Raw genomic sequence first — 16,907 nt, 5'->3', positions numbered from 1 at the left:
GATGCAATGGAAAAAAAAAGGAAAGAGGAAATAGGAAAAAGAAAAAAGAAAAAGTAACAAAGCAAAAGAAAAACAAAGGAAAAAGGAAAAAGGGAAAGGAGGGCAGGAGATAAAAGAAGTAAAGAAAGAAGGGAAAAAAGGAATAAGGAGAAAAGGAAAGCGGGAAAAAGGAAAAGAGAAAAAAGGCAAGAAGGCAAAAAAGAAAGAAGACAAAGAAAAGAAAAAGAAAAAAGATGAAAAGGGAGAAAATCTACAAAAAGGGAAAAGAAAAAAGATAGCAAAGGCAAAACAAATTAAAAAGAGGAAAACAAGAAAAGGAAAAGAGGAAAAGGACAAAGAAAAAGAAAATAAGAAGAAAAAGGGAAATAGGAAAAAGAGAAAAGAAAAATGGGGAAGAAATAAGAAATAAGAAATAATAAAATAAATTTTAAAAAAAAGCAAAGTAAGACAGAAGAGAGGAGTGACTTTTCCCCAGTATCTGTCTCTCAGGAAGGAGGGGAGCACCAGGAAGAGGGAACATTAATCCCCAGCTTTGCCCCAAAGAGGTGCCATTGTTTTTTAAAGCCTCTAAACCAGTTCAGAACAGAAACTGGATTATGCTGGGCCAGATGTCAGGGCTGCTTCGAAACAATCCGTGTTGTGCATCTCATCCCAGCCTCATTAAAGGGATTAAAAGTATTTCCTATAGAAACAAAAAATATGGATTTCCAAATGGGAGTTACTGTTCCCTCCTGCCTGTAACAGCTCCAATCCCAGCAGATGAATTTCACTTTAATGAGATGTCATTTTGGAGAATGGTTTAACATCCCTTCAAAAAAAATCCGAGGTCTAAAACCTCGTCAAACCACGTCGGGATTATTAAAAGAAAATTTACCACACAGACAAAATAAAATCAAACAAAATAGGAGCCGCCAATTCGCAGAATCCATGACACGGCCGTTTTTAAATGTGATGGAAAAGGCTTTCCAAGTTATCTGCTTAACCACAGGCTTTCTGTTTACTTCTCACTTTCATGTCAAATGAATTTGGGAAGAAAAAAATTGACAGGAACTTTAAGGCCATTCGTCACATTCCGACTCCGTTCGCAGATTAACGCGGCAAAAGCCGGGAAGGAGGAGGGGGGATTTTATCATCTTGATAAAAGGAAATTAACTCCCGGTGTCCCAACCTCTGCCCTCTGCTCACGATTCTCTCGCCTCTGAGCAGGAAGATCCCGGAGCAATTGGCACCAGGAGGTAAAATCCCACTGGAGCATCATCCCAATTAAATAACCAACATAAAAAGCTGTGCTTGAAACCTCCCAAAACCGGGAGATTGAACCACTTGCGCTTAAAGCAGCGTCTGGCTCACAACACCCATCCAGTTTGTACTCCAAACTGGTCTGTGGGAGGCTGGAATGCCACCCCTCGGACCCCAGAAGGTGCAGAATGGTGGAAAAAATAAATGGATCAAGGAGAGAAGGCAGCATTTGCTGAGATCTTTAAAATGCCCATCCCTGTCTGCTCACAATATATGGGAACGTCGATTAAAGCCTCTCCCGTCGGAGCGCTCGGCAATTTTCTGCCGTGCAGCCGACGTTAACAGTTTTCCCTGTTTCCTCTGCAACTTTTGAGATGGTGCCCCAGAACTGGAGAAATATGGATTTGCTCCATCCACTGTGAATTACTGCCCCAAACTCTGCTCTCTGCTCTCAGCTCCAACCGCTGACCTTCCAGGATTGTGAACAAAGAATCCCAGAACAGTTTGGGTTGGAAGGGACATTAAAAAACATTGAGTTCCAACCATGACCAGGACACCTTCCACTGTCCCAGGCTGCTCTAAGCCCTGCCCAACCTGGCCTGGAATACTTCCAGGGATGGGGCAGTTACAGCTTTCCTGGGCAACCTGATCCAGGGTCTCACCACCACCCCAATTCAAAGTTGGGTTGTACAACAAGCAACCAATGTGTCCCAAGTGCTTTCCAACAGTTCCCAGAGGTGCCACAGCTCTTGGGTGACCCCATCCCATTTCCTGAATGGATGAATTTCTTAGGGACCCTCAGAGTGCAACCCAAAAGGTCAGAAGCGATGGAATTAATCTGGATTAACCCATTACTGTCCATCAGGGGGATTATGGCTGACAACTTGCTGCAGACCCTGACTGCCCCAGTCTCCAGCACAAGAGGAAGATGGAAAGGATGAGAAAGTTTCCCCAAAATTCCCAAGGATACATTCTCCTCCCCAAAAGAGACGGGATATATTGAGTTTTCATGTTCATTTCATCCATGGCAAGTCAATCACACCGTTCTGTGGGAATGAGGCACAGGAACTGGAATGCATCCAATGGGCAACACAGGACTCTATTCAGTCACCCAACATTCCCATTCCACTGGATTCCCATGGATTTAGGGAGAAAGGGTTAATTACACACCAACAGCACACCAGGACTGGCACCTGTGGCTCCACCCACTCGGGAATAACATCAAAAATAATCTGCCACAGAAGGGGAGCCAAGTGCCCTTCCCCACAACATGATCCCATTGTCTCAAGGCAGTGAAATCACTTCCACAGGGAAACTTAGAACAGCACTCAAGGAATGTCAGAAAAATGGAAAGGAAAATCAAGAAGGGTTCCCTGGAAACAGATGAAATGGATGGTCCCATCCCATGGATGTGCTCAAGGCCAGGCTGGACAAACCTGAAAAACCTGGTCCAGTGGAAGGCATCTCTGCCTATGGCAGGGGCTTGGATCAGATGCTCTTCCAAGGTCCCTTCTAAGTCAAACCATTCCATGATTCTCTGAACTGGATCATGAATTGGGTAAGCCAGCTGGCAACTGGTCTCTAAAAGATGTTGCAAAGGGAACAGAAGAAAATTGGAAACCCAAAACCACCCACTGTGAAGGAGAGGAAGGGATGGGGCAATGAGGTTGGTGTGTCCAAGTGACCTGGAACCCAAAATTCCAACCTCCTGCAGAGGATGACTGGAAGGGATGGTGGTTCCTCCTCCTCTTGGATGCTCAGCTGTATCTCCCTGGTGCCTGAACCCCATTTCAAAACCTTCATCATCCCACTTTCAGCTCAAATCCCAAAAAGCTTCAGATATTTGAACCCTGGGGGGGAAATCCTTGTAATCCTCATATGACAGAATCATTCAGGCTGGAAAAGACCATCAAGTCCAAACTTTGACCAATCACCACCTTGTCAACCAGACCAGAGCGCTGAATGCCACATCCAGTCATTTCTTGAACACCTCCAGGGATGGTGACAACTGTTTTCATTTTAATCTGTTCAATGTGCTCCAGGCCACAGGAACAGAACAAAAGAGAAGAAAATAAAAGGAAAAATGAAAACAAAACTAAACTACACGAGCGAATCCTCCACTGACAAGTTCCTTTCTCCTGAGCTGGCATTTCTCTGACAAATGTTGGATTATCTTGTTCTTTACTTATTTATAGTGCTGGAGGGGTAGGATTGTCCCTCAAGAGGCACCTTAAAGTTTTCAGGAAGAAATATCAGAGTTTCCCCAGCAGTGCCAGACACAACTCATTATTTGCAGACAGGTGACTTTTGTTTTCCACACTTGCAGCAGGATTTGAGAAGAAAACTCTTCAAAGTGGGTCAGTGTCTCATTCTCCCACTGGGGGTCTATAAGCTCAACTCAAAGGGCTCTCTGTTCCCAAAAACATGTCTTAAAAGTGGTTCTGGCTCTCCAGAGGGAGAACTGGAGTCTTCTGAAGGAGTTTAAAGAATTCTAGAATATTCTGAGTTGGAAGGGACACACAAGGATCATCTAGTCCAACTCCTGGTCCTGCACAGGACACCCCAAAAATCCCACCCTATGCCTGAGAGTGTTGTCCAAATGCTCCTTGAGCTGTAGAAGCTTTGGGACCATGACCACTCTCCTGAGGATCCAGCTTCTCTGGGAAACCTGTGCAAGGGTCTCACAACTTTCATAGCAAAGAACTTCTTCTTGATATGGAATCTAATGCGCCTTATTTTCAGTGGGAAGCCATTCCCTCTCCCTGAAGCTTCTCCTCTCCAGGCTGAACAATCCCCATTCTCAGCCCTGTAGGAAAGGTGCTCCATCCCTCTGATTACCAACCCCAGAAGGCTTCTGCTGCCTCTGTGCAAGGCCTGTGGCATGTGGACATCCCATTTTTCTGGTGGCCACATCCACGTGGACCATGGAAAGAAGCTGGAAGCAGGAGAAGCATCACTGCCAAATCTCAGCATGATGCTGCATCCATCCCAACTCCTCCATGGCAAATCCTTCATCCCTTTCCCAGCAGAGGGAGGCTGTGAGGAGAGAGGACACCTCCCTCCAGGATTTTTAAAGGATGACCAACCTCAATGTCACCAGGAGCAACCGAAATTTAAGGCCAGCAAATCAGCAGCCCTCGTGAGCTGCGCTCCCAGCGAAGCCGCGGAAGATAAGGGGGAGGAGTGAAAAGGAGAATCAATAAATCTTAACCTCATTCACAATGATCTGGAGCTCTTATTAAGTAAATTAATTTAAGTTAATTTAACTCGATCATGACTCCCGATCACAGTGATTTAGTGAGGGGGAAATTGCATTAGGAAAGGCCACACTCACCAGATAGAAGAACGGAAGAAAATTAGATCCACTTAGCAATGTGAATTAATATGGAAATAGCAGGTGTAAATTTTACCTTATCAAGAGAGTGAAAATTATCTTCATAAATTTGGAGAAATAGGCCCCGAGTTGCTTATAAATCTATTTAAAACAAAAATATTACAAAAAGTGGAGTAAAATTAATTTAAAATATACTCCCACCTATAGCCTCGAAGAAAAGTCAGCAGCAGGGCCAAGTTTAATGCAGCCCAGCAAGAAGGGGATGATGGAATTAACTCCCAAGGGATTGACATCAGGTACTTCCAGCAACTCTCCCTTGTCACTCATTTCCCAAAGCAACATCCCTCTTTGTCTCAGTCCAGTGATTTGGGGATTTATTGGCAAAAAGGGCGAACATCCTGGATGTCCCAGCAAAGTAAAACCCTGGCACATTTCTTCCAGATATCCAAAAACCTTGGATTTTATGGAAGAAATTGGTCCTTAGTGCCAGCTGGGAACCAGTTTGGGAGTAGCACTGGAGGGCATCACCACCAGTTGACATCCCACTTCTTGCTTAAGGGGAAGAGGATATTAAAAGTACCAAATTATTATTAAAAAAATTATATTGATTAAAATGGAAGATAGAAATACTAAAAATAATTGACTTTTCAGTATAAAAAAATAAAACTGAGGTGACTAAAGGGGTATCCCATCATCACCAGAGCTTCTTGTTTTTGGAAGAGCAAAGAAAATCAGGAAAAAAGCAGATCCTGGTTTGTTGCTTGTGACAAATCCAAGATGATGATAGGAATGGTGGAGCAAAAAATCCTGTAAAAACTCCAGGAGAAGCATTTGCCATGTGCTTCCTCCAGACAGGCTGGATGATTGATCACCCCCAATGAAGGTAATTGGTAGACAGAGATTTATGGCTTCTTTAAAACATAATTGTTTTAATTTGCTGATGGCATTTTATCAAGATTTGTCTGAAGCAGCTGTAAGATCTAAACTACACCAATTTAATGAAGTCAGAGATTAATATAGAGAAAATGAACCTACAAGTGGGAGCTCTTCAGCCAATCACACCAGAATGATTTTCCTTGGAAAATCACCACTGGGTTGAGCAAGAGCCACCACACAGATCCCAGACATTCCTGCTGAAATTCCATGCCTGAGGCTTTTTCCCCTCCTTGATTCTCACCATGGATCCTCCATCCATCAACCACTCAGATCTGGAGCACCAAGGTGTGAGGCAAGAAGCTGAGCCCAACAGTTGGAGGATGACTTATTATCTATTAATTAAGAATCATGGAATGGTTTGAATTGAAGGTTTTGAACTTTCAAAATTTCCATCTCCTGCCATGAGCTATGCCACCTTCCACTACCCCAGGTTGCTCCAACCTGGCCTTGGACAATTCCAGAGTGGTAAGGCCTGGAAAGGAAAACTTACAAGTTTTCCCAGAGAAGCTGTGGCTGCCTCATCCCTGGAAGTGTCCAAGGACAGGTTGGAGCAACCTGGGACAGTGGAAGGTGTTCCTGCCCATGGCAGGGGGTTGGAACTCAAGGATCTTCAAGGTCCCTTCCCACCTCAACCATCCTGTGATTCCATGAAATTGCAGGATGACAGAGCAGGCAAAAAATTATGTAGCTTGTTTCTGGAAAGGGAAATACAGGAATTTGGTCCCAAGGATGTGCAAATGGAGGTGGCACCTCCAAGTGGAGCAGTAATTGAAGGAGAAAATCCAGAACAAAAGGAGGCCTGTGGATCTCAGGGATGATGCTCAGGTGGGAAAATACCACAGGCAAAAGTAGAGTGTGAAGACAAAGGAGGAGGTGGTGCAGGTAAGGCTGACCACAAGCACAAAAGGATCCCAGTTTCCACACTGGAAGAAGCACTTTGAGACCAGTAGAGTACAGGAGATAAGGAGTTTCTCAACCAGGAGCTTGGAAAACAGACAAAATAACTGACCCAACCTTTTTTTACAACCTCTCTGTTTATCCCACACTTTGCTTCATCACCCTGAACTCTTCCACAACCAACCATTCCTTTAGATATCTATTTGTGAATCCCAAAATTCATTTTTAAAGGGAAATATCAGGCAAAGTCAGGCTCAATCCTCAGGACATTGCTGGGGAAGGACTTCTGGAGGAAATCACCTGGAGCAGGGAGATCAATGCCAGAGAAGAGCAGAGGAGGCTTTCTTTGCCCAAAATATTGCCTGTGACTCCTGGCAGTTCAGGGGGAGGATTCCTGAGCTAAAAGTAGCTAAAATTTGTATTTTCACCAAACCCATCACTTCTAATCACACCTTGCTTTAAAGAATCAAACATTTAATGACCTTCCTGCTTCTATACATGCTCCAGGTCTTGTCTTAGCCTCTGAGATGCTCCCTGGAAACATCTCAACCTCTATGGATTTAAGAATATTCCAACTCAAGGTTACAGCACCTTCAGTGCCTCCTTTCTCCAGGCACTGCCAAAATATTTCCAGGTGTTTAACCCATCCAGATAATTGGGAATAAATGAGTTTGGGACAGCACTTACATCCTGGTGTAAGTTTGGAGCATCCAACACCCTCCCCTTCATCACCAACATCCACATGTTTATTCATCCTCTTTTCAGCTTATTTAACTGCTCCATGGAAACAATTAATTCCAAGAGGGAATACACAGGAAGCCAAAGGCATAAGCTGTTGGCACCAGCTTGGGAAAACACAATTCTTAATATGATTTTACACTTTAAGTCAATAAACTCAGAGTAGACCAAACAAAGAGAGAAATTAAACAAGATGTTACAGAAAAACACTGAGCCAATGTAGGAGTTCCCTTGGCTCCCACATCCCCACCAGCTGCATTCCAGGGATGGAAGAATTACCTGGATGTCACAGGGCGCCTGGTCTTCCAGGAGGGAATGGGGCTGGTGAAGGATGATAAGGCTGGAGACACCACGTTCTTCTTCACGATCCTGTAGCGTGTCTTTATCACTTTGTTGGCTGGGGGGGTCCTTGCAAAGTGGAAGTTGGATCCTAGGAAAAAAAAACATGGAAAAACAGGCCTGAAATTCAGGTGTGGATGGGCACAGAATCGTGGAACTTTTAAGGTTGAAGAGACCTTTAAGATCATCAAGTTCAGTGGCTGTTGGTCCCACATCCAATTTAAGTCCTACGTTCAACTTTTTAGCACCTGAAAAAAGGGGTGAAGTTTCAGAAATGGGGACCACTACAGCTGATGGTAACAGAAAAGTCTTGATGGGCTTGGGACTGGCTTCATCAGCCCATCAGCAAAACTCCACAGTGGGAATTATAGATTCACCAACAATGCCTTGATCCCAACATCCACACTGGAAATAAATGTATGCCTTTAATTCTTGGAATTTTCATATTTTTCACCCCAGAATTGTGGAAGTCTGGGTTCGACAGAGCTTGGAACAACCTGGGATAATGGAAAGTTCCTTCCATGGACAGGGAACTGGATGAGCTCCCTTCCAACCCTACCCATTCCCAGATTCTCTCTGTTGCAGGATGATCTACATCCCAGGTTATTCCACTGAATGCTTTGTGCAATTAACAGTTCTATGTTTGACTGTGGTTTTCTTCTACAAGCTTTTTTTTTTTTTTTTCAAGCTTTCAGGAATGCACCTAATTGCCCGACTTTTATAACATACAGCTGTAACTGCCCAGATAATTAAAGCTGACACTCCATGCTGAGCCTTGGTCCCTGGGTTTTATAACTGATTTAAAGGGCCGGCTGTTTTTCTTGGAGATCCTCTCATTAAAATTATGGAGAGGTTGGAAAGGGAAGAGTGGGATAGTTATTTCCACTGGAAACGTTAGACCCATTCCCATGTTTGTCTCTGTGAGAGGAGGGAGAATAAGGTGGATTCCCAGGTAAACTAGGAAAAATAGGGAAGTACATTTTAGAGCTGACACCATTCCCTAGAAAGGAGGGAACAGCTCCCCCATTTCCCTGCAACAGTGGCAACATCAATCCACAGTTTTACAGTTTCATACAGGGAATATTTTCTTTCCTGAGTATTCCAAACAAGTTGATGACTCTGTTGGCTTTGGGAGGGATCAGGCAACACAAATTTCCATTCCCAAATTCAGCAAAAAATTTATAACCCCTGGTGATGGGAAAAGGCAAAAAACAGGCTCTGCCATGACCGAAAAATCACTGGAATTTTTCATGGTAAAGATGACATTCACAACGTTCTGCAATCTGAACCCCTGGGATAAATCATGGAACTAAAGGATGTTCCAAGTTCTCTTCCAGTAGAACCCATATGATGATTCAATGACTGGAGGAACTGCAGCCACTTTAGAGGTGAGGCAGCTCAGAGATCACTTTAGAGGGAGGCAAGAAGAGAGAGAGTAAAGAACACGGGAAGCAAATGGGATTTCATTGCTCTTTCACTATCCCAGGATTTTTTTGTAGATTGAATTCTTCAGGGCAGTGACCAAACCTCTGTGTGGGCTTTTAAAGACTTTGCAAGGCTGAAACTCTAATTATAATTAAAATTGCTCCCAAGTACTGGCAAACTTGGAGCTTTTGCCTTCAGGGAACTGTATTTAGGACAGGAAAATGGACACAACAAAAGGACAGAGGTGCCAATCCCTGCAGGGACTAACACCACACACATGATGAAATCCCAGCTATGGTGGGAATCATGGACTCATGGAATAGTTTGAGTTGGAAGGGACTTTGAAGACCATCCAGTTCCACCTCGTGCCATGGACAGACACACCTTCTGCCATCTCAGATTGCTCCAAACCCTGTCCAACATGGCCTTGGACATTTCCAGGGATGGAGCAGCCACAGCTTCTCTGGGCAACTTGTGCCAGGGCCTCCCCACCCTCACAGGGAAGAATTTGCCACCTAAATCTGCCTTCTGGGTCACTTTTGTCACCCAGAACATGTGGACACATCCAGCCTCTCAGGGATCCAGCACCAGCTGCATACCTAAAGCACTTCCACCCCACTGGGGAAGGGAATGGGAGCCACAATCCCACATCCTCCCCAGTCAGCAACAGCACAAGTTGCCCCTTTCCCTCCTCCACTCCGACTTCACAGAATAACTAAGCTGGGAATTCGCTGAATACATAATTAACATTTTGTTGCCCCCACGCAAGCTTGAGCTGCCACCAATCAACCCAGAACTGCATCAAACTCCTGCCTGACAAGAAAGAGAGGTCCCAAATTATTGCAGGCATCCCCCTCCTCCTCCTCCTTCCCCAAAACAGGCTGGCACCTGGTAAACTCTATTCCCAGAGGTAATTGGATGGTGTATTCATTCCGAAGCTGCTCCTTGGAAAGTGCCTGATGCGCGACTCTGGCATTAACCACCTCCTCAAAGAGCCTCTCCGAAGAGCTCCGTTTTCTATTATTACTTGCTAGCTGAGGGGTTTTGTGTAGATAATCATGTTATTTAGACAGGATGTTGGTTTAATTCCCTTCATTACAGGCTCCCAGGGTTGTAATTTTTTCCTCTCCGCGTGATGTATTCCCCGTGGCACATTTCACTCAAATCAAACACTTCACGCTTTTATTACAAACAATACCCCAGCGTCCCCCGTTATCAGCCCGGCGCACACATCCCCACTCCTCGCCGCGATCCAGAGGTCACTTCTAATGACTAATCGATCTCATTAGCTTTCCTAATTAAAAACTTTACTACCGCCATGGAAGACAAACTACAAAAAAACTGCTTGCATCATATTCGAATGGGATATGAGCATCATTTATCAGCCAGGGCTGCGCGCTGCTGAGCTCGGGGCTTTCTGCGGAGCCGCCAGTCCCGCGGGCGCCGCTCGCGCCTCCTGTTCCCAGGGAAAAAAAAAAAAATAAAAAAATCCTGGTGCAAACTCTAAATGTAGAACTGTTAAGGTTGGAAAAGATCTCTAAGGTCATCAACCCAGTGCTGCCAAGGCCACCACTAAGCCATGTCCCCAGGGCTTTTAAATCCCTCGAGGGATGGTGATTCCACAACTTCCCTGGGCAGCCCAAGCATCCCTGCAGTAAAGAAATTTTTCCTAATATCCAAACAAAACTTCCTCTGGTACAACTTCAGGCTGTTTCCTCTTGTCCTGTACTGACCTTGAGATGGGGAATTTGTTGCCAAAATCTCTTAGCAGGGTGCTTCAAGCAGGTAGGATCCCGGAGCCACCAGCACATGCATCCCTTAGGAAAGGGGTTGGATGCAAGGGTCCTTATTTCTTCTCTTATTTTCCTGAGAGAAGTACCAGGAATTGCTCCCTTTGGGAAGTTGAAGCAGGGATGGCACAAAAAGAGTTAGCTCCTGGAATAGGGTCTGAAGAAAACTTCTTTTAAAGGAAGCTTAAAAGAAAGATGGGAAATTACTTTGGACAAGGTCCTGGAGTGACAGGACAAGGGGGAATGGCTTCCCACTGCCAGAGGGCAAAGTTAGATGGAATATTAGGAAGGAATTCTTCCATGTGAGGGTCCTGGCACAGGGAGCCCAGAGAAATTGTGGCTGCCCCATCCATGGATTAGATGGGGCTTGGAGCAACCTGGTCTAGTGAAAGATGTCCCTAAAAGTCACGTTGATGTGGCACTTGGGGACAGAGTTTAGTGGCGGCCTTGGAAGTGCTGGGTTAACATTTGGACTCAATGATCTCAGAGCTCTTTTCCAACCTTAATGATTATTCCATGACTCTGTGATTCCAAATCCATGAGACAAGAGGAAGATGATGCTGCTCAGGATGGATTAGGGAAACCACAATACTGGTGGAGTAAATCCTGTTCAGATACTGACGGGAAAAATGAAGTGAAATAAGCAAGGGGAACTTCAGGAGGGAATATTCCCAAATCCAAGAGATTATTGCTACTTTTGGAAAAGGATAGGGGATAGAAAAGCTTCCTGTACAGGCACAGGAATGGGGAAAAGAACTAAATTAAGTCATTAAGTCTCCCATTGTCAATGCTTGGCCACCACAACCCTTCCCGTGTGTCTCCACCGGGGCTCAGTGCCGAGCTGTGCCGTTAATCCCGGTCGGAGGCGAGACGGGAAGCAGTGAGTGACAGGTACATTGATCTTCCAGCACTTGGAAGCAAGACAGGAGCAGGGACAAATGCAAATTGGGGAGAAGAAGCTGAACCTTGGATACGCTGCCAGGATTGTCCCCAGTGCCAGGAAAAACCTCAGAGATTAAAGGGATGCAGCAGGACTACCCCAAGGAAAAAAGCAAAGCAGAGACCAAAAACCTCTGACAAAATCAAACTGCTCTTTCTAAACAGGCATGAGGGGGAAAAAAAAGGGTTAAGGACTATTAGGACACGTGTGAAGGAGCCACCAGCATGTCCTGACAGTGGGTCAAAAACTCACACTTGGAACCCAAAGCTGCTCCAAAAAGAACTGAAAATCTCTGCTGAATGGTTTTCTGGAAGCAAACATTTCCCACCATGAAGATGAATCCCTCACCATGGGATTTGCTCCAGGTCTGGAAGGGAAGATTCAGCAAAACTCACCGTTATCCTCAAATCCCAGAAGGAAGAGGATGCTCAACACCAAGGACATCCCAGGCTGCAGCAGGACCACTGTACACATCCAGTGATGCTCTGGGACAGCATGGGATCAAACCTCCATCATTTTCATGGGAAAAGGCATCCCTGACTCAAAATAGTTTGCTGTTGGCTTCCTTAATGTGGAGTTTGGGATGAGCAATGTCAAGGCATAGAATGAGGCCCCCACATCCACTCCTTGTAAAATCCCTGCAAGATCATTTCCTAATGGATCTGATCCTTCTGAAGTGACTCCCACTGAGAGAGAAGGTGGTGGAGGAGCTTTGCAGGACTTTAGTAAGAAGGTCCAAGGGCAAATCTGGGGGCAGCAGAGGAGTTTGCAGCCAGGAACAACCACAACAGCAGAAGCACAATGGGAAGCTGTGATTGCCAGGATGGATCAGCCTTACTCCTGCTGCAACAGCAGATTCCAGGGATTGGGAATTCCAATCACTGCCCTTCACATCAACCAAAAGCCAGGTTGCTCCAAGCACCACCTAACCTGGCCTTGGACACTTCCAGAAATGGGACAGCCATATCTTCTCCGGGAATTCCATTCCAGCCCCTCACCACCCTCACAGGGAAGAATTCTTTCCCAATATTCCATGTATCCCTGCCCTCTGGCAGTGGGAAGCCATTCCCCGTTGTCCTGTCACTCCATTTGCTTGTCCAAAGTCCCTCACTGTCTCTCTTGGAGCCACTTCAGGCACTGGAATCCTTCTGAATCCTTCTATTCTCCAATCTCAGACTTCAGCTCATCACTGGGTGCAGAGGTGGAAAAACACCCAAACCTTCTGGGGATTATCCCCAACACCACTTGCTTCCCTGGATGAGAAAATTATGGATGGGAAGAAAAGCAATGGAGTGAAAAACTGAGAAAGACACAGAGAAGTTGAGATAAAACTAGAATCATGGAATGGTTTGGGTTGGAAGGGACCTTTAACACAACTGAGTTCAAACCCTCTGCCATGGGCAGGGACACCTTCCACTAGACCAGGTTGCTCCAAGCATTTGGAAATGACCTTCAACAGGAATAAATCCATGGGAAACCTGAATAAAGTTCCACCACAGCTCCTTCACCCAAAAGCAAATAGTTCTGGTGTTTCCCATCCCACCACACCTGGATGGCATCACCCCTGAGCCACATGGCTCCGACACCTTTTGTCCTGGCTGCCAACTCGGCCAAGTCCCTGGAGTTAACAAAAGCTTTGGGATTACTGTAATGCTGTTAGGAATTCAGTGTGAAAGCAGACACCAGTATTAGGGATGATTATCCTGGAGCAGGTTCAATATGTTCCCACAGAATGGCACAGCAAGAGGTTAATTATGCTGCAACTGGAATCAGCTTCTAAAAGGGCCATCCTTGGGTTTAAGAGGGGAATTTAATTTTCACACTCATTCAGCTCCGAGCTCTTTCAAGAGCGACGGCTCTTTATGCCGGCGTGTAAACGATGCTTTATGATCATGAACTGCTGCTTAATAGGAAATAAATCCAACTGATCCAAAGTGCTTTACCTGGGACCTGGAGCACGGCAGCTGCTCCGGTGTCACATTTGGAGAGGATGGGAGAAGGGAGGGATTTGGAGCTGAAACATTCTAGAGGGCTCAAAAGCCATTGGCAAATTTGCTTAGAATGGCAGCTGCATTTAGGAAATGAACACCAAGTCTGCTTTGGGATTTGGAGTGCCCAGTGGCCTGATCCAGCCAGTGAGCCATGGACAGCAACACCCTAAGTTCAGAGACACTGTCTGAAGTTAGGGAGAGTTAAAATTTGTTCACATGAAGTCATAGGAGTTACTTATGTAAATAAGAGTTATGTTGCCACTTGTGATTGGTTACAACATTTCTAGAATGTTCCATCCTAAAGTGTACAAGTTGTGCTCACCCCTCCCTGGCACTTGGAGATGAACTGTAAGCAAACACCCATTTTAGCACAGAATTGTTTGGCTGGGAAGGGGCCTCAAAGATTGCCTTATTCCAAAACCCTTGCCACATGCAGGGACACCTTCCACCAGACCAGGTTGCTCCAAGCCCTGTCCAACCTGGCCTTGGACACTTCCAGGGATGGGGATTCACAACCTCTCTGGGCAAATCCACATATCCTGCTCAAATAAATTCTGTGAGTCTGGGTCTGAAATCTGAAATTCCTGGGTTTAGGTGAAAAATAGAGAACTTTTGTTTCCAGAACGGGAAAACATCACCCAACTTGAAGAGAAAAATTCCAGCAGCAGGAAAGGGAGGGATTCTGCCCCTCTGCTCCATTCAGGTGAGACTCCACCTGGAATTTTACATTCAGCTCTGGGGTCCAACAGCAGACAGATGTGTAGCTGCTGGAGCATGTCCAGAGAGGCCACAAAGATGCTCCAAGGGCTGGAGCCAGGCTGGGAGAGCTGGGAATGTCCAGCCTGGAGAAGGGAAGGTTCCAGGGAGAGCTTATTACAGCCTTTCAAAAATCCAAAGGTTTGGGAAAGCCCCACCATGCGTGGAGATGTCATGGGGGAACAAAGTGATCTGTGAGCTGTTGAGAAGAAAGAAAGGGAGCGAGAAGAGCATCTGGAAAAGCTGGGGATGGCACAGCCAGGAGAAATCCGACAGCGAGGAAACACTGGCAGAGAGCGTGGGGAGAGAAGCAGAAAGAAAAGCAACAGACGTGAAAGTCAAGAAGCTCCAAGAAACTCCCTGGAAAAATGCTGCTTCAAAAAGCACTCAGGATCAGCCTCCCAAAAGGCTCTCGAGGACCTGTACTCCCTTTCCAGCCCACTGATGCAATCCCAACTTCCATCTGCAGCTGGGATGCTGCACAGGACGGATTTTAGTGGATCTGGTTTAGCAGATATGGTGTCTTTGGGGTTTGGGTGTTCCCAGGATGCCACAATATCCAGCATGGAATCATGGAATGGTTTAGGTTGGAAAAGAGCACTAAGACCATTGAGTCTAACTTTTCCCTCAGCACTGCCAAGGTCACCACTCAACCATGTCCCCAAGTGCCACAACCACACATTTTTAGAACCCTTCCAGAGGGATGGTAATTCCACCACTGCCAAGGGAGCCTATTGCAACACCTGACCAACTTCCATAAAGAAATTTTCTCTCCAATATCCAACTTAACCTCTCTTGGCACAACATGAGGCCATTTCCTCTTGTCCTTTCCCTTGAGCCCGACCCCCATCTGGCTGCACCCTCCTGTCAGGGATTTCTGCAGAGCCAGAAGGTTCCCCCTCAGCCTTCTCTTCTCCAAGCTGAATCCCTCCAGCACCTTCAGCAACTCCAGACCCTTCCCATCGTTCATGGAATACCATCCCTGGAAGTGCTGAAGAATGTGTGGATGTTGCATTTGGGGATGTGGATCAGTGGTAGCCCTGGCAGTGCTGGGGGAACAGTTGGGACTCGATCTCAGAGGTCTTTCCCAACCAAAGCCATCCTACATGTATCCACACAAGAACAATCCCTATCATTTGCCAAAGGGGTCTGGGTCACTTCAGCCCCACCAGCCCCAGTGATTTGGGAAGCCATAGAAAATAGAAGAACTGTGCCTTTGACCCAGCCCTACAATCCAACACCAATATTCAAACTGCAACAGAAACTCTGGAAAATATTTTGGTTTATTCCCTCCAATCCCAAAATATGGAGAGAGGCAGAGGGGTCCAACAATGTCTTGGTGGGGACAGGACACATCACCAACCTCCCAGTAACCCCAGTAACCCCACCACCTCTGCCACATCCCCATCCCCACTGCCAAAAAGCCCCAGGAGGGCCCTTCCAAATATCAGAGGAGTGGAAGAGCCTTTCAAGGATGAGGAGACCCCACATTATCCACCAGGACTGGCAAGAGGAGGTCACACTGAAGGCTCTGAACACCTTTTCCCAGCTCCAGCCGTGTTAAAGAGCCTGAATGGGTCTCTGGAGCATCGGCCCTTGTTCAAACACAACCCTTATTATTATAACAAAAGAGGGTGGTGGGTTTTCCTTCCCCCCTTCCCTCGGTGAATGATTATTAATGTGTTTCCAGGAGCTGGATCCATTCCTCTAAATGAGAGCGGGATGGCAGGAGGAAAGCTGATAAATGCCCTCCTCCCCCCGGCCTCGCGGCGGGAGCTGCCAGGGGTGCTCGTTCTAACAAGCTGCAGATGGAAGACAACTGGAATAACAAAGTATGAATTTTTATGAGTCTAATAAATCACTCCACTTTTCCTGCTCTTGATCGTTTCCAGCACTTCAGACACCAGAAGAAGCCCGGCTATAATCAAATGGGTTCAGGGATCTCGTGTTCACGCCTCGCCGTGGCACGGGGAGAGGTGGCTCAGCCTCGGGAAGCTTGGCAGGCTGGAATTCCATTTGCATTTATGCTTTAGGATTGATTTCATTTTTTTTAAATTTTATTTAAATTTAACAAGGAAAAATTTGAATCTCTTAGGTATTTCCCATCCTCAAAGCCACTTATCCAAGTGAAGGCCACCCAGCTTTTAGCTTTTCTAAGTATCCACTTAAAAAGAACCTGACCTGACTGGCATTCAGCAGAGGAACTTGGATAAACTCAGAGAGATGGGAGGAAGACTTTGCAGGCAGAAGGTTCGTTAAGATCCTTTTAATTCTCTTTTCTCAACTTTGATATAAAGCAGGCAATGGACAGGCTCAAAATCTATCCCAACTAGAAACAAAGGGATTTAACTACAAGCTGTAACCCCTGAGTAGGTGCACACGGGTTTGCCAAGGGAACTATTTGCCAAAAAGCCAGAAAAGCATTACATTCTTGGAAAGAAAGAATTAGGACGTTGTTTTCCTTACTAAAAAACCACTCTTGAAACCTCCCAGACACAGGAGAATGGAGCTGAAGTCAATGG

General features: G+C 45.8%; 1 protein-coding gene across 1 annotated transcript in view; it reads right to left on the bottom strand.

The window, feature by feature from the left end:
* The window catches only part of ZC3H3 (zinc finger CCCH-type containing 3), a 128,459-nt gene that overhangs the window by 68,910 nt on the left and 42,642 nt on the right, over positions 1-16,907 (bottom strand). The window contains exon 4 of the mRNA XM_056484512.1: positions 7,424-7,574. Within this exon, the coding sequence (XP_056340487.1) occupies positions 7,424-7,574 (151 nt within the window). The remainder of the gene's footprint in view (positions 1-7,423; positions 7,575-16,907) is intronic.

Source organism: Oenanthe melanoleuca, chromosome 2 (genome assembly GCF_029582105.1).
Source record: "Oenanthe melanoleuca isolate GR-GAL-2019-014 chromosome 2, OMel1.0, whole genome shotgun sequence".
Lineage (NCBI taxonomy): Eukaryota > Metazoa > Chordata > Aves > Passeriformes > Muscicapidae > Oenanthe > Oenanthe melanoleuca.
The sequence above is the reverse complement of the archived record's forward strand: the minus strand, read 5'-3'. Positions and strand labels throughout refer to the sequence as shown.